At 32.3% G+C, this 18,765-nt stretch overlaps 1 protein-coding gene across 28 annotated transcripts; it reads right to left on the bottom strand.

The window, feature by feature from the left end:
- Positions 1–5,903: 5,903 nt before the first annotated feature.
- Positions 5,904–12,877, bottom strand: LOC121210912 (protein LATE ELONGATED HYPOCOTYL). Of its 28 annotated transcripts, none has more exons than XM_041082880.1 (11): positions 12,382–12,877; positions 12,231–12,303; positions 12,093–12,118; positions 11,663–11,825; positions 11,459–11,570; positions 11,218–11,279; positions 8,229–8,450; positions 7,941–8,129; positions 7,524–7,856; positions 6,690–7,406; positions 5,904–6,593 (listed from the first exon to the last, which is right to left on the bottom strand). In XM_041082880.1, exons 4-11 carry the CDS (start codon positions 11,699–11,701, stop codon positions 6,174–6,176), a joined length of 2,094 nt encoding a protein of 697 aa, XP_040938814.1. In that variant the 5' UTR covers positions 11,702–11,825; positions 12,093–12,118; positions 12,231–12,303; positions 12,382–12,877; the 3' UTR covers positions 5,904–6,173. The 28 variants fall into 28 exon arrangements, with proteins under 28 accessions (XP_040938814.1, XP_040938789.1, XP_040938812.1 ...); XM_041082855.1 differs by adding an exon at positions 9,293–9,336 and having other exon boundaries at positions 6,690–7,856; positions 11,175–11,279; XM_041082878.1 differs by adding an exon at positions 9,293–9,336 and having other exon boundaries at positions 11,175–11,279; positions 11,663–12,118; positions 12,382–12,700.
- Between the last annotated feature and the right edge of the window lie 5,888 nt (positions 12,878–18,765).

Below are 18,765 nucleotides of genomic sequence, written 5' to 3' on the forward strand. Positions count from 1 at the left end.
TAGGTTTAGATTAGGCTCAACTAAAAATTCAAGCCCATTTACTAGGCTTGGGCCTGACCGAGCCCAAAAAATAGGCTTAAAATTTTGCCCAAGCCCGACCCAACCCGCCCATATTAATTTTTTTATTATTTTTATATAATTTTTAAATATATATAATACATCAAAAATATTAAAAACATCACAATAAATATTTCCCAACAAATTGAAAATAAATTTTAAAAAATCTGTAGACTTAAATAACACTAAGATAAATACAACTTAACAAGCAAATGCCTCTAAAATAATAATAAAATTAATAAATTCCTTTAAAATAATAACAAATTTAACAATAAAATAAGTTTTATACAATATCCAAACTATAACAATAAAATAGTAGCAACATAATAGTAAAATAGTAGCAAAATAGGGAGAAAACAATAAGAAAATAACATTCAAAAACAAAAAAAAGAGTCAATTTTTTTTTGTCTTTTAGTGAATTCGGGTTGAGCCCGGGCCAAAATACCTTACCTGAGACTCAGCCCGTTTTTCAAACGGGTTTTATTTTTTTGTCCAAGTTTATTTTTCGGGTCTATATTTTTGCCCAAACCCTCCCACATTTTGGGCGGGCTTTCAGGCTAGGCCAGATAACCCGACCCATGATTAGGTCTAATTAAAACACATAAATTTGAAACCATATATATTTGAAAAGTTTTTCAAAGCAAAATAAAAGAAAAAGGTACTTTAGTATGATAAACTTGAATTATTAATTAACTTATTTAGGTCTCAATTTTTTTATTTTAGAACATTTTTAAAATTAATATTCTTTATATATTCTTTAGAATTTTTAAAAAAAAATTTGTGATTTTTAAAAAAATATATAAATATTGGAATTTTATAAATATTTTAAAGTTTAAAAATTATTTTGAATTTCTGAAAATTATTTTTTTGTAATTTTTGTTGAGAATGATCAATTTGTTTATTTTCAAAATTAATAGAGACCAAAGGGGTATTTAGACCAATATGTTATTCGAATTATTTGAGTTATTCAAATTGTAAAGTTCAAATCGACTTGAACTCGAAACTCGAATAATTTCGAATAACTTAATTCAATTAACTTGAAATTCAAATTTTTTTTTAATTTTTTCGAATCTAATCGAATTTTGTTCATTTTTAATTAAAATGTACATGGTCTAAATTAAATTTGGCTTTGCGATCCTTAACAAAGAAACATCCCTTTTGTACAGACACCATAAGTACAATTGTAATACCCAAAATTTCCAATACAGTACCATCAGAAATGTACAAGTATAATTATCAAGTAAATAGGTTGAGATTACTAAAATAAATTATATTGGAGATGAATTAGATATTTTAAGAGAAAGTATGGATAATGAAATTTAATAAGGATTAAATTGAAAATTTTAAATATTAAAAATATAAATTTATCATATGAAAAAAATTATGTGTGGTTGAATAAATAATTTTTTATGAATGTGGCGTTGAAATATATTGATACGTGGAAAACCAAGCTATAGGTTAAATTGAATAAAATGAAAAGTTTAAAGATTAAAATGTAATTTTATTAATTTGGGGAAAGGGACTTAATTTGCAATTTTACCATGGTTAGATATTATTAAGGGACATAATGATGAGTTTTGACAACTGTATGCTAGGTGGCCATGCTTGGTGAAAAAGACTGTCGATTAGATGAAGTTTGATTGGTTGGTAAAATTGATGGATAAAATAAAAATAAAGTAAAGTTAGAAATAAGTATGAGCTATGTTATTTTAGTTTTTTTTTTTTATGGTCACATTAAAACATTGCCTAACTAATTACATAGAAATATGCTCAAAAGAAAAAAAAATATTATTTGTCTTGCTTATTTCTAGAGAAGCTAGAATAGTCGTTGGAGGAGGGAGATTGAATACCTGCAATTTTTTTTTTTTACCAAAGCTAATTTGGTTAAATAATTAGCACCATGATTTTGCTATGTATGGGTGTAAAGCAAAAGTTATTGGTTTTTTTGTGATAAAATATTTTGAATTCATCTAATTAAGACTGAGTTCGATGTGTTGGTAATATTTTCTTGAATGGTTTTAACAATCTTCAAGTGGTTTGATTGGATTATTACCCTATCATGACCTCTTCGTTGGATAAGCTTGAGGCCTTCCAAAATGTCTCAAAACTCTACATAAAAAATTGAATACTTCTCTAGATATCGGTTACAGAGGCGAAGCCAGAAAAATTTTTTTGCGGGGGTCGGATGAAATTTTAATTTTTTATAGTTTATATCTTTATAATTTGTAAAGGATTAAATTGAATTTTTATAATTTTAGGAGGGGCCAAAGTATAATTTTACCTTTACTACTTTAAAATTTTTAAAAAAAATTTAAAGACCAAAATAATAATTTTATATTTTAGGGGGGCGGGGCTCATGCCAGCCCCCTGGCTTCGCCCCTGATCAGTTATACTTAAAGACCCAATCTTCATTCTCATCATGCACTACTCCCCAAAAGTTGTATTTTCTGAATCCAATTGTACCTCAATCAGTATTGATAAGGATCCGATTCCCAATAGTAAGTATAAAATGAAATTTGCTAAACAAATTAGTTTTGTATAGTAGAAGTATATGACCTAATTAAGGTAAAGTTAGAAATAAGTATTAGTAATTTTGTTATTTTAGTTTAGTTTTAATTTAATAGTAAGTGTAAAATGAAATATTTGGATAAATAAATTAAATGATTTAACTTTTTTAAATTGAAAGAATGATAAGTTTTTTTAATTTAATTGGGTGTTTATTAAACTATATTAGACGCGTTATTTTCAAATGCGAAAATGAAAGATGAATTTTAAGAAGAATTGAGAATTGTTATTTTAATTTGGATCACAACACTCCTCACACTATAAGTTTAAGTTCTTTGATATATAAATTTTGGACCTTAATTTGACATATATTTAGGTTTAATAGTAAAAAAATTGTGATCCAACTACACTGCACTTTGTGTACTCTTTGTAGTAAATTAATGAGAGGGTATTCATGTTTTGGACATGTTAAGAGCACCGAGTGTCAAAGCAATTACACAACGAGGACATGCATATGTTTCTTATATTCAATACATGTATAAGCAAAGGCATTAGACTCGTAACCACATTTTTCACATCTAAAAATGTTGCCCGGGGTAAGCATGAGAGGTTTTCCAAATTTATGATGCCCAATCTTTTTCAATCTAGGTAACACAACACAAGCCTTATGAAGAAATAAATCACATTGCAGACACCAATAAAATAAATTCAAGAGATGTAACATGCACCATCACAACTTTTATCTTACTCTGTGATTGTTTTTTACTGTCCGGTGCAGAAGCAATTCTCTATTGCGAAATGATCAACCATGCTAACTGCAAACTGAGAGCTTACCAAATGTGCAAGCTCACTAAAAGATACGAGCTCACCTATGAGCTCACCAGAACAGCTCACCAAGAACTACCAGTTCACCAAAATATACGAGCTCACCAACATTGCGAGCTCACCAAAGCATGAGAGTTCACCTGCGAGCTCACCAAGCATGAGAGCTTACCTGCGAACTCTTCACTCTGCAAGTTGCCAACTTGTCAACTTGCACTGAAACTGTAATAAATTTTTATTAAACATTTTGGCAGGTGATTGGACAAAAACCAACAAATAAAAAAGAAAGTTACATGAATCTAGTCACTAAATTAAACCAAATTGTAATATTTTATTACTATTTTAACTTATTTAAACATGAATTTTCATGTAAAATCAATTTTTTAATGAATAATTCACCAAAAATTAACTTCTCCATTTTTTATCTTTTGCTTCTGTTTCAACCTCTCCTTCTTCAAAAATCCAACATCCTCATACCAATTCAAAGAGGGCACTTCACAGTCAATCCCTTCCGTTGCATCACCAAGTGTCAACATGGCATAGACACCGTATTTTTTAAATTTCCTTTCCCTAGCAGTCCATACATCCCAAGTCTAGCCTTTATCGAGGAGTCGGCGGCTGATTCCCTCATCGGAATCCACCATGCAAGCAGCATCCATCATCGTGCGAAATACACTCAAGCAATGCCGATGATAGTGCTCAGGATGTTGACGGTCTATGTGCCTAATTTTAGGGTTCACGCGCATGTTACATATAAAATTTAAGGGTATTTTTTAAAAAGAATTAATTATTATAAATTTTTAATTAATATATAGACTATCATTATACCCCCAATTTGTGCTTCTAGAAACATATAAATCATTCAGAGATTTGAAATTTACAAAATCGTATTATATATTCGAGTTTTGTTAGTAAAGAGATCATAATTGTAATTGAATCAAATGAACTATTAATGTAATAAAGAGAATATTGATGTAATTCAATTGACTATATTTAAAAAAATTTGTACAATGTATGCGGTTGATCCCTAAAAATCACTCAATATGCTCATTATCGTAACATATCAAGTGGGCACTTGCACTATCATAACATTTACCCTAACATTGATTATATTTTTTTGCAATGGCCTCCCTCTCATTTTAATCTATCTCCACTCGAATTCGAGTTGATTGAGATTGACTTTTTCATATGCTACAACATTATGAATTTTGAATTTTGATAAACTATATATATTATTGGAGTTTGGGCATCCAATTCCTGGTTTAGGAGCAAAAGAAACAATGTATCGTATACCCTTGCATATGATCAAACACGTTTGCAACATAGCCTAAGACATTAAGATGAACCTTTTGGCATGCTACATAAACGTGCAAACATGGGTATCTATCCGCTTGAAAATGCCCAGTCACAATGTTGCGCTAGAAACTCGATCTTATAGTTACTAGGTGGTACCCTCCCACCAAGGGTCTACTTTCCTCAACCCGAAATGTGAGATGCTCACTGAGTAAATGTAGACGTGATGACCATTTGCGGCATGCTCATTAGCATTCAGTCTGACCTGAACATCCTTAATGAAGGTGTGTTTGCCTCCAAGAGCCTCAGCAATTTCCTCTCTCATTCAAACCAAAAGTTCATTGGATCATAGTAGCTAGCTTCGACTATGACTAAGACCGGCAAATTACGTATGGACTTCAAAACTCCATTTGCGTACTTGAAAAGGTTGGTTGTCATATGCCTCCACATTCGGCCTTTGTCATACACCTACGCCTATTGGTCCGGTCGAAGGCTTCAGATAAACTCTCTCGTTTTTCTATCCACAACATTGATAAGGTTCACCCTCTGATGGAATTTGAGGTGAACCAGCTCACAACCTATTCAACGTTATGTGAACATTAGGGTTAGTAGAAGAAGGTTGAACGTAAACCATAATCTGAAATTTATGGATGTCAATCGGTACATACTTGCATTTACAACTTGTTAGCACAATTCCTTAGCATGTGTGGCATGGTAGATATTCTTAACGACATGGTGAATGTAGAAGACATGGATTCACGGTTCATTCCAACCATTCTATTGGTTCCGTACCACTATCGCTAGTCCTACAGCTTGAACAGATTTGAAACACAATCCATCCATGTCTCGAGTGACATATAATCACATCGGTAGCACTGATTCAACATCTTCTATGCTAAGTTGTGTAGCAGTCAAAGCCATCCAAGCTACTTTCCAATGAAATCATAACGATTTCAAAGCACAAAATCTAATAAAAGCATTTTGTTTTTTATCTTCATTTTCATTATCATTAAAAGCAACAACAAAGGTATAAAAGCATTGTTTTGTTTTCCATTTCCTTTTTCATTTTCATTAAAAACGGTAACAAAAACACATGTTTTTGTCTTCAAAAACTTTAGATAATCAAAATACTATAATTTTTCTTGTTTCCATTGTTATGGTAAACATGTTCTCGTTTTGCCTTTTCATTGCATAGTCCACTAAGCAAAAAGGTAGAAGAACAATAATGAAGACAAAGGCATCTAGATTCAGTACTTACTTTCATGCTTCTATCTCAGAGGAGTTTTTAATTCAAAAAAGTCTATAAAGACGATTAAGTCAATGTAGATATTAGATAGTACAACACCACCTACACGAAAGCGTCTCGTGAGCTGCAATGTAATGCTAGTCTTTAAGATCAACATATAAAAAGGAAATAAGATATGGGAAAAAAAAATTAGGGATTGCATTGAACAAACAAACATCGCATTTGTTAATTGCATGCAATAGCGTAAAAGTCAAGTCGAAGCTTCCCCTTCTAATCGTACCCTCTTGGGACCTCTCTCTTCACCTTGACTGCCGGTGTTCATCACTCTATTTTCCTTGGCTTCCACAGAACACCTTTTGTAAGGTTTAAATCCAGTTCGGCTGGCCTTAAGTTTTGCATGTCCTAGTCCAATCCTCAGCAGGCCGTCTTCTGCATTGTTCTTCTCATCTTTTGATAGTGCATTTTTCTCTACTTCTTGACGGTCAGAACGAGAATCTAACATCTTTCTATTAAGGTCTAATGTTGTTGTCTCTCCGTCTTTCTCGACTGGATTTTGCTTGTCTGTACCTACATTTTCCTTTTGCTGCCCCTTGTTCTTCCCATCATGTGGAGGAGAGAAGCTTTGTGGAAGTACCTCTCTGGAGAAGAGGGCTTGAAAAGCCAGTCGTCCCTGAATAAGCAGTGAAGCCGTATAGCGATCAATGTACAATACAATTAGAATAATAATCAAGTTAAGCTATATAGGAAAATTGACACATCAACTCACCTCTTCAGATACCTCCTTCCAAGAATCACTAAGGTTACTGCTGCTTCTACTACGACGGTTACATTCAACTTGTGGATGATTTGGATCAGCTCCTTTTGAATCTTCCTTGTCTTTTTCAAGTTTTTCTAACATGTCTGTCTCTACCTCACTACTTGAATTGGAACCACATGAGGACCGGTCAACTTGTTTTCTGTTCTTCATTTTATCTGCATCCTGAGGCTCAATTACTTCAGCAGCCTTCTCATCATCAGTAGCTTTCACTTCAGTATTCGCTTTTGCATCTACTCTCTCTTCACAGTCTGATGATGATGAAGTAGGTGATTTAGATGCTGAATGCTGACCTGGCAAAGCTTCAGAGTATTCGGGGTATAGTCGTTCATCCTGAGTAGTTAGGGCTAGATCAGTTTTATCTTTTTGTTCCATATTTGCAGCTGGAATTTGACCATTCTCCATTGGTGGAACTGCAGCAGTGGATGCAGGAGCACAGGAAAAGCCTGTGTGCAGAGGAGCACATATAGGAAGCAGTCCATGGGCGGTCCACCATGCAGTGGCAGCTGCTACTGTTGCAGCAGCAATTGCGGCCATACTAGGAGCAGAGTTCATTTGTGTAGATGGGAAACCTCTTAGTTCATTTGCAGGAGAATCGCCAGAACTTTCAATGTTTGCATATGGCCAAAATGTAGCTGCAAAACTTGCTGCAGCATGAGCAGCTGGATTCTGTAACAAAGTAGATACAATGAGATTGGAAAAAGTGGAGCTGACATGTAGAAAGGATCGATACTCCTCTTGATCGGGCCGAAGATGTATAAAGGGAGTATGAAAAGGTGGCAATGCCTGATGAGTAGATTTTGGTGCATTATTCTTATGTTCAGTAGTTGCTGATGCAGCTGGATTTGCAAACAGGTTAGGTCCATGAACATCGCCCGTAGGGTGAAATACAGAATCTTGAAATGACATACCCAGGGAAGGATTTTGAACACATGTTCTAAGGCTTCCATCTAGGACATGCACAGCAACATGCCGAGGATAATTTTGAGCAGCTTGCATCTCATCTGCACAAAAATCACCATCCAAATCATCTTTTCTCTGGCCTTGAGCTGATTTCTCATATGAAGTGCAAGACTTCTCCAAGTTTGAAGCCTTACTTGTACCATTATCATGAAATGTCTGTTGGACATTAAGTTTATAAGGTTCACAAATTTCTTTAAGTTCAAGAATAACATAGAATTCATGTTTTTCATGATTTACTACCTCTTTTGGCAAAGGTACAAACTCCCTGAATGTACAAGAGCTTTTGAGTGCAGTTGACATTGGAATAAAATTCTTATTCATGGAAGACGCAGAGGAGCAGTTTTGTTCGTGGAGAAGGGTAAAAACCTCAGAGCAACTCTGGTCTTGATTTTCTTTCAGGTTTGTAGCCTTTTCATCTCCAGTAGGTCTCTGACAAACACAATATATTTGAAGCTTACGTTAAAAAGGAGAAAAGAAAAAGAACATAATTAAGAGCATGAATAAAGTAGTTGAGGAGGAGAAAGAAACCTCCGGAAGTGGTTCTTTCTCCAAGTCCAACATTTGCTTGCAACGCAAAGAAGATAATGGCATTTCAGATTTTCCATCCTTAGCTCCCTCTTGTACTGTAGTAGCAGCACCAGTTTTTCGAGGATAAGGATTGCTTGGTTTTCTTTTAGGGCGTGGAGGTGGAATCTCTATGTCAAGAGCTTGACCTATTGGTACACCTTTAGCAAGTGCCTCCTTCTCCAACTGAGAATGGATTATTGTCAGTAGCATCAATAAAATGATAAAACATAAGAGAAATCTTACGAGTTTTTGGAGGCACCAATGAAGCATCAATATAATATTAACAATGTGCAACACTAAAATTAATGATAGGAATGACATAACTAAATGCAACATGATCATATCTAACCAGTATAATTCCAAATATTATCAGGAAACAAGAAGTCCAAGTATATAATTGCTCTACAATCTACAAATATCTCACACAGGAGGTTCATACAAAATTTTATACTCCTGTTGTCAATTAATATGGCCTGTTTTATAACATTAGATTAGATTAGATTCTTCTTTTATCCTTTCATCCCATAACATGTCTGCTCAAGACTCGTCAGCAATATAATACTTGAATGTAGCAGACATAAACACAGCCCACAGTTGAACATATACATAGACAAAGATTGACTAAATAAAAAAGGGGGGGCTGGTTTAGCCGAGCAGTCAGTTCTGCTCGGCTAAACCAACCCCCCATTTTACTAGGAGAAGAGAGGATTAGCTGTATTTAGATGAAAAGAAAATTACCAGTGGTTTCTTAAGAAACACAGTTTAGGTACTGCATAAATAAGATTAATCAAACCATCTATAATGTTCATTGTCATGTAAAATTGAGATCATTAAAGGTTAGGACTTCAGACTGAAGAAAGTATTTGATAAAGCTTTAACCATAATATTCTTGAACAATCTTCATTTGCTTACTGTCCTGATAAGATTTATCACTCACGAGCTAATCGAGATAAAAATGTTATGCATGCATTTGTTTGCGACATCAGAAATATGAAAAGGAAAAAAAGAAGGAAGTAATGCATTACCATGTACCTAACTTTAACATAATTGGCAGGTGACTGCCGATAACCTGCAGGAAATAAGTCTTTAAGAGAAGAATCCAGTAAAATCTTACTTTTACTGAAGATGTATACTTAAGGAGGATAATCGCTTAAGACAGACCTATAGGATGCATACCTCAAATCTAACATCATAATTAGCTACAAGGCACATCTAACAGACATGCTGCTGTGAGCTTGGCTGCAAAACTTAAGGTACTATGGGGAAGATTGATCCCAGTATGATCACCTAGAAGGTATAATATAGTTTCAATTAGGACTTATCTTTCTGATTAAAAGAAAAATATGCAGATCAGAATTTTATGTTCCACATTACTAGGAAAGGAAATTAGTTGTATCATAAATGATAACATCTATATAGAAGGTATGATCCTTAAGCATAAATGAGTACCCATCTTGCATTTCAAGCTCTCCCAATTCCCAGAAATGGAAGAACAAAAATAAAATTCATTTTTTAGATCTAACGAGTATCTGGCTCACACCAGCAATATGGCTAATGTTTGAAGAGATTTCTCACCAGTAATCTAAAGTTCTAAACACATCAACAAACTCTATAATTCAACAAATTCGTGTCATCCCTGCTAGTACTAACTACTACTCATCATATCCACTCTAATGTTAGATAAGATCATTTGGTATTATGAGATCAACATCTTCAACAGCCCTAAACTAAGTAGATATAAGCCCTAAACTTCCACCACATAAAGGAGATAATAAAAAGTAGGCAATAAAATGCAAAAAAGATATAAGCCCTTGAGATATTGTCTTGAAAGGATGTGAAACTTGCCACTATAAAAGCTTTTAACAAAAAAATGATCCTAAAATCAAAAGCTATAAGCTATCAAATTTACCCTAACTGCAGATTCATTGCCAACCTTGGATGCTGATGAATTGAACTATTAGCAACCTTGAGATGCTCTACACATAAAGGATACACTAAGCGGTAATCCTAACTTGCAATGACTAGCATACTGGCCATGGATGCTAAAGATTTCAGTTTAAACCAGAACCAAAATCTATGCATATAATATAGCAACAAAGAACATGATAGGTGGGCTCACCCCAAATTCACTTCCTAGTTCTATACCTCATAATGATGTATTTTCACTCTGTATACAAACTCACTTCTTAGTTCTTACTATACCTCATAATGGTGTGTTTTCACTCTCTATACAAATTTAGACTACATGTATCTACATGACCCTTTTATCCAAAGAAACCAAATATTTTAACTTTCAAAACCTCTGCTGTGGTAGGTTAAGTACAAAATTGCTTCAGCAAGTTCCCAGACAAGAGGATGCCTTGCACATAAAAGGTTAGTGAAGGGCATATTAGAAAAAAACCTTTTATGACAACTTAAAAAACCAAAAATGCCCTTTTTTATTACGGACTCCAAGGGTGATAAACCATCTTGCGCAGCCAATTTCGTACAGAGACCAAATAAAGAGAATTCAAATAGCTTACATCCCCAAAATCAAATTCGTAGGGAAGATAAAAGGCTATCACCCTAAATACGGTTTAAATATTTAGCAGCTCAGATTCTTATTTAACTCAAGTTGCTGCCTTTTCTATATATATTAATAAACAAACTCCAGTGTACTTCTTTACATAGTTGGTTATAATTTTGATCGGTCATATATGATTGATGTTTTTGACACAGAAAGCTATACATTCGCTTCGTATATTTTCTTTGTTGTTTTAAATCTAACAAATTTGTTTATACAAGTGAGAAAATGAAGTAATAGAATAATCAGTAAGATTTCCCAACCGTTCAAGATAGTACAGTTGACGATTCGATATTTCATATATCTCAAGCAGAAACAAGAATTAAGCAGCAGAAAAAAATTACATTGAACATAGGCATAAGCATAAACAAGAAGGCACCAAATGACCTTTGAAAAGAACTTTTGAGCATGACTCCTGATCTGCACAGCTGTCTTTGTTCCTATATATTCTGCAAATCACCATGTAAAAACAAAATGGAAAGAAAAATACAACAATAAATAACAAAACTATTCAGTTGTTGGTCCTAACAAACATATCCTACGAATCTTAGCCTCAATCCACAAAAACACTAGCTCTAAAATGATAGCAGCAAAATCTAAACTAAGAGGGAAAAGCAAGTGAAAAAACCTTCAATGCGTTGCCAAGCTCGTCCATAGAGCTTCAAGGCCTCTAGAAACCTATTATGCTCTTCCTCGCTCCATCTTTCACGTTGTTTCGTAATAGTATAAGGCTTCCTAGTCTATCATTTAACATACAAAATTCAATGGTCCAAATTATAACAAACACAAACCCCCATTTTTTTACAAAGCTTCATTTAAGAGAAGAGTTTACCTTAATAACTAGTTCTTCACCAGAGGAGTATGTGTCCATTGAAACAGCGTCACCGCTGCTTCAAATCCTCTCTAACAAGCAAAGAGTATATCACAAACCTCCTTTCATTTCTTCCAACATCCAATACGACAAATAGTAATGCCGTTTTTGAGCTCCACAAAACCTGATGAATGCTATTTAATACTGCAAAAAGAAAAAACACAAAAGAACAACAACAACAAATCGATGGAGATCCGTCTCTGTTTGTATTTTTATTCCAATTAAATTAATATTAATTTCTCATCATTTAATAAAAATATTTACTTAATAAAAATTTGGGGTGAATGCTAAATCTCTGGAAAAATTAAAATAAAATAAATAAAAATTAAGTATCCACCGTAACAAAGAGAAGAGACGGCTTCTTCCAAAGAACTTAAAAGAAAATTCTCACCAAAACGAACCCGTAGACGCCAAAACCTTTAATAGAAAATGATACGAAAAAAAAAAGAAACTTTAATTAGTAATCAACAACACACTTCCACTGTTCCACATCCAATCTATCTATTGACAGCCAATAATAATTCTTCACCTTCTGTTTGGTCGCCGAGAAAAAAAACAAAAGGATTCAAATTCAATCACTTTTCTTTCGTTTCTCTACTCAGCTGCATATAAAGAACACAACTTCCAAACTCAGCTTAGCAAAGCCTTTAAGGAAGGCCCTAGAAATGAAGTGTAAATACCTTAAAGAGATAACCATGGAAGATGACAACAATGGAAGCAACGATCACGTATCAAAAATGGGTTCACCGGAAACCAGCCGGAGAGCTCATAGTTTCCGGCAATGACAAGATCGGAATCAACAGAATTGGAAAAATTAAAAGTAGTCTTTTTTGGGAGAAAAGAACTTGAATAAACCCAAAAAAAAGTGAAAGCAAGCTTATTTTCTGGTGATAAACTGAAAAAACACCAGAAACTACAGTATGGGGAAGAAACAAAAGGAGAAATCTCAGCCACTACAATTTCATGAGGATTTATTTTTTGGAAAATTACAAAAATTGGGCAGAAAATTATGTGAGGCTATAAAAGAATGAACGGTAAGATACATTAGATGTTGCCAAGTGGCAATAATTTAGTGGCTGATTCAACTAAAAGCCCACCGTTGCACTTTTTCCCTTATTTTTTTTATCTTTTTTTCTTTTTGCCCTTCTTGTTTCCTACCTTCATCTTCAAATATCAGCCACAAGCTCCCAATGGTCTTGGTGTTAAATTAGTAAAAGCGCCATTTGGTATACCACATGGTTCCTGCCGTCAACGTTTACGCAATTCGTTGGCGTGGGCAACCGGTACGTGTCGGTTACAGGGGTAGCTTTGGTGTTAAAAGCCCCGGATTTGTGACCATTAGCCACCGTATGAGGTGATGAGATTTTAGGGTTGCAACAAATCTAGGGATATGCTATGCTCCCTTCCATAAGTCCTTGTATTTTTTATAGATTTGAAATTTAGTTACTGTACTTTTATTTTTAGGAATTTAGTCATTTTACTTTTCAAATTTTTAAATTCAGGTTTTACTGTTAACATTGTTAAAATAATTTGTTAAATTCAAGTTCATTATAATATTATTTTTTTAGTTAAGTTGCTACCAAGTGAATTTTTTTTTATTTCAATATGTAATATAAGCCAATTTAACGAAAAAAATTATAACAATGTTAACAATTGAACCTAAATTTTGAAATATAGAAAGTAAAGAGACTAAATTTTAAATTTACAAAGAGTACAGGGACATGACATATTTTAACCTTTTTTATTAAACTTGTGAGTTACAACTTAATTCCTAAATTTGAATTTCATTAGAGTATATTAGCGTGTCGCTCTAATATTAGGTCACATTGTCATTTGAAAATTTTAAAAATTTTATATGATATCTAAAGAATGCAAAAGGAAAAATTAAAGAAATTCATGTGGCGATGTGAGATAATCTTATAATGTCACATTATTATACTTTAACAAGATCTAAGATAAGAAACCAAATTGAGAAAAACTATCAAGCTTAAAGACTAATGTGGATAAAAAAAAAAGTTGAAGGATCAAGATGAAAATTTTATCAAATTTAAGATCTAAATGTTGCTTTATGATTATTTTTTTTTTATCTTTTTAAGATAAGAGTAAACTCCATCAATATTCTCTAAACTTCATTTAAAAAAATGATGTATCATGTTTTGCCATTAATAATAATCAGACTAAGCTCATTTTAAAACAACGCCCCTATTTATTGTAATGATATAGCATTATTCTTATTCAAGTGCCTTGATGTCCTCCGCTAATGGTTGGAGCCTCCAATCGATGGACCTTACATCCTGCTCAAAACTCTTGCATAAAGCTTTCATGTTAGGTGCAAAGATACCAATAGTGAATCCAAACCTCTTTGCCTCAATCATTGCTTCTCTTATTACGAATAAAATAGCTTGCTTAGTGGTAACCTCATGTAATGTGCTACAAAAACTTGTAAATTTTATTCATTGAATATTAAAGATTGTTAGAGACACTCCGAGGAAGATAGTCCCTTTCTTCCAAGCTACCAAAGCAATTCCCGATATAGTACCATGAGGAACATTCGATCTAATTGATTTGCTCTGTTGTATTCGAAAATACCTCTCCGTAGCATTCTTCCATTTCTTGTCCTCAAACACCTATATTTCATAGTCCTTGAAGATTTCAAACCCTGTTGATTACACTTAAGGATTAACATCATATCCTTTAAAATAATATTCATTTATATGAATCCATATATTCTATAAGATGCAAATAATCACTTAATGCGTATCATCTATTAATAAAAGAGAAAAATTGATGTTGATTGTAACACCCCTAACCCGTATCCACTGCCAGAACAGGGTTTCAGAGCATTACTACCATTTACAGATCACTAAAAAAATTTAAATACTTACCGATTCAATGCATCATATAAATAAATATATTACCATTCAATCAACAGTTTGACACTTGTATAAGCATCAAACAGCAACATTGTTAGTATACTTGCACATATCTCATATAAATTCAACATTGATATATCTATTTTCTCGACATATCGCACTTGAGTTTAATAATAGTCTCAACTTACATAATTTCCTTGTATCAACATATCAAAGATAATCATATATGTACATGTCATGAAACATATCATGCTCTTACCGTTTCTTCATAAGCATATATCATTCATTTCATTATATCAATATTTCATACTCCATCATTTCCATATATTTTATGTATATTTATTCCGGTAATAGCTTATATCAAACTTAACATAAATTATATTCCATGTACTTATACTTATTTCGTTTATCTATCTTCATAATTATTTCATATAACCATTCGTCATCTGATACATATTACCTGAATATCAATTGTTCAACAGATGTTAGAGCGTCTCCCATCCACGGTCTTATTTATCTTTGACATGATGCCATAGTGTCTTTCAACTATGGTCTTACTCATTTTCTGTCATGTTGCCATGGTATCTTTCAACCATGGTCTTGTTCATTTCATATCACGTTGCCATGGTATCTTTCAACCATGGTCTTACACATTTCATATCAGGTTGCCATGGTATCTTTCAACCATGGCCTTACACATTTCATATCAGGCTGCCATGGTATCTTTCAACCATGGCCTTACACATTTCATATCAGGTTGCCATGGTATCTTTCAACCATGGTCTTACACATTTCATATCAGGCTGCCATGGTATCTTTCAACCATGGTTTTACACATTTCATATCAGAGAGCACACTCCCGCGAACCTCATCCTTACAGTGGGATTACCAGTCCAGGCTAAATCCCTTGTAATATAAACTCATAGAGTATTGTCGGGATTACCAGTCCAGGCTAAATCCCCTGCAACGACAATTACTCTAATGAGCTTGGATCTGAATTACCAGTCCAGGCTAAATTCAGACCCTAATTCGGATTACCCGTCCGGGCTAAATCCATTTTACACGTATTCTTCGGGAGGGCTATATCAAGATAGGATCACCCGTCCGGGCTAGATCCTTTTTACCGTCAATTCCTTTTCAGAGATCCATCGAATTTTCCTTTCATTCAACCGAGATTTCTTCCCATTTTATCAAATATATCAATGTTTCATAAATTTTCATACAATGAACATTCAAATCATATTCACATCAATAACATACAATCTCAAGTATTTAAGAATATAATTCAAGTTACACGAACTTACCTCATTGCTTGTTTGTGTTTATAATTTCATTAATCCGATATCTTTTTTTTTCCACGATCAAGTCTCATATTTGAGTCGTCCGGATCTTTATAAATAAATTTGATCATCATTTTCATTCATTTCATCTTCTAATGCATTTAATTAATGCTCTAGGCAAAATTACCATTTTGCCCCTAAACTTTTAATTAATGACGATTTCGTCCTTAGGGTCAAGAAAATAAAATTCTTGCAATTTAATCCTTATTTCCAGCTATTATTCTCATATATATTGATAACAGTCCATGGATTCTATAAAATATCATAATTTTCCATAATTTCAACACTTTTCAATTTAATCCCTAAAACATGTTTTCCCCCGATCTTGAACTAAATTAATAATTTCATTCAATTTTGTAATTTAAATAATAAAATAATCCATTTCATGCAATTTGGTTATTTTTGACATTTTTACAAAATTACCCATAAAGTTTTACTTTTATTCAATTTAGTCCCTAAGCCTAAAATAGGCAAATTAACCATGCTTAATGAATATTCATATATGTTTTCCTCCTCCTCCTCTCCATTCCACATCCTTGATGTATGTAGCACACTTGTAAGTAACATTATCTAAATCTTTATTATTTACTTTTATGAATATTCGAGCTGTCCATCTGTATCATAGTCACTAAATTATTTATATCTAGATCTATAGGACTCCAAATTAATATCCGCTAATTTTCCCTGAAACTAGACTCATATATCTTCCATAAAATTTTCAGAATTTTTGGTTTAGTCAATAAGTACAGTTTATTCTTTAAATTTACCCCTATTCTGCTGTCTGACAGTTGTGACCCTTCTTCACTAAAAATTAATTATCTCCTTGTACAGAATTCGAATGATGTTCATATTTGTTTCTATTGAAAATAGACTCATTCAGGATTATAAACATATAAATTTAATCCCCTAATTATGTTTATCCAATTTTTTTATGATTTTACAAATTCAGAATAGGGGAACCTGAAATCATTCTGACCTTGTCTCACAAAATTCATCATATTTCATGATTTAGAATTCCATTGCTTACATAATTTCTTCTATAAGAAACTAGACTTAATAAGATTTAATTTAATATTTTATTCATCCTATAATTAGATTTCTACAATTTTTGATGATTTTTCAAAGTTAGACTACTGCTGCTGTCCAAAACTGTTTTATTACAAGATATTAATTACCATGTTATAACATCCTTATTTTCTTTTTCTACACCATTACTCATCACTTTCTCTTATTTTTTCTTCACTAACATATCAAGAACATAGGACCTTATGTAAGAAAACTCTACTATAACATTATTTCCATGCTTTATCAATAATAACAAACTTAAAAACATATTGAAATCTTGATGTACTTACCTTTTCTTATTGACTTCAATCTTTAACTTGATTTTTCTCTCTCCTCCAGCTTCGATTTCTTGAATCCAACTTGATATTCTTGCTCCCCATCATCTCCTTGCTATCTTTCTCTCTTGATGGCTATGGAAATTCTTTCAATTTTTAGGTGAAAATAATGAATTTTTGGTGGAATGACTAAATTGTAAAGAAAGCAAACTTCTTTTCTTCTTCTTATCTTGCGTTAGTTTGCATGGGAAAGAAAATGTGTTGATAATTCTTCATCTTTCCTTCCTTTTATACTAAATAAATAATAATATAATAATAATAAACATCTCATAAAATATTAATAAAATAATATTTATCTAATTAATTAATTTAAAATATCATCAACATAATCATTACATTCTAGAATTCTCTCTCTTAATTAATTGACCATTTTGCCCTTCATGATCTTTTAGAATTCCATCCTTGAGTCATCACTTAATTTGGTAAAATTACGATTTAGTCCCTCATAATTTTTTTACCTATTCAATTTGGTCCTAATTCATCAATTTTTCTTGGTTTCTAGATCATTCCACCCTTAAAATATTTGCACCATTAGTCCTTCAACTTTTTATATTTACACTTCAACCCCTTAAATTTTGAGTATTTACTCTTGTGCAACAAGACTTTTCTCATCTTTGCAATTTAGTCCTTTCTTGAATTAATATATCATAATATACTTCTCAATATTGACATCACTCAAAAACTCCATTTTGGTCACTTTATTTCCTTATTTTACTATATCACGGATAATATTTTACTGTAAAAATTTTCGGGGTATTATATTGATGCATTTCCTCCTTAATATAACATGCAAGATAAAACTCTGAATATCACAATTATTAACTTCAGTCGGCTTAAAACCTAAAATTAATTCCAACCAAACTACTCTAACTAAGAAGAGATGATAATAGGATTCCATATATTAGCCACAAAAGCTACAAGTTGTATCAAAACAATTAATTCTTCTACCTATTTCCTCTTTTAAAGGCAAAACTTTGACACATATTTTTTATAGAAATAGGTAATTCAAAAGATTAATAATTAATTTGAACTATCATTTTAATATTTTTAAAATTTTTTTAATTATTTTAAAAATTACTTAAAAATTATTAAAATTTTAACCTAATCCTTTAAACCGGAGCTTTTGGGTTTTACTCTCTTTTTTTTTTTTAAACTTAATCCTTTGATGTTTTTCTTATTCTTTTTAAATCACACCAAACTGTTATTTTAGCGTATACCAATGATTAAAGTATACAAATTCTCAAAATTAGAACAGTTATTTTTATAATAAAATTATTAAAATATAAAAATAACTCAATATTGAATCAGTTATTTTTCAATTTAACAGATATTATTATGGAAAAAAAGCTGGGTTTTAATTAAGAGAACCCAAAACCCCAATCTTTAAATTCTACTGATTTAATCAAATTAGCAAAAGTTAAAAAAAAAAAACGACAGTTAGACTACAAGGG

The sequence above is a fragment of the Gossypium hirsutum genome, chromosome A12 (genome assembly GCF_007990345.1).
Source record: "Gossypium hirsutum isolate 1008001.06 chromosome A12, Gossypium_hirsutum_v2.1, whole genome shotgun sequence".
Classification (NCBI taxonomy): domain Eukaryota; kingdom Viridiplantae; phylum Streptophyta; class Magnoliopsida; order Malvales; family Malvaceae; genus Gossypium; species Gossypium hirsutum.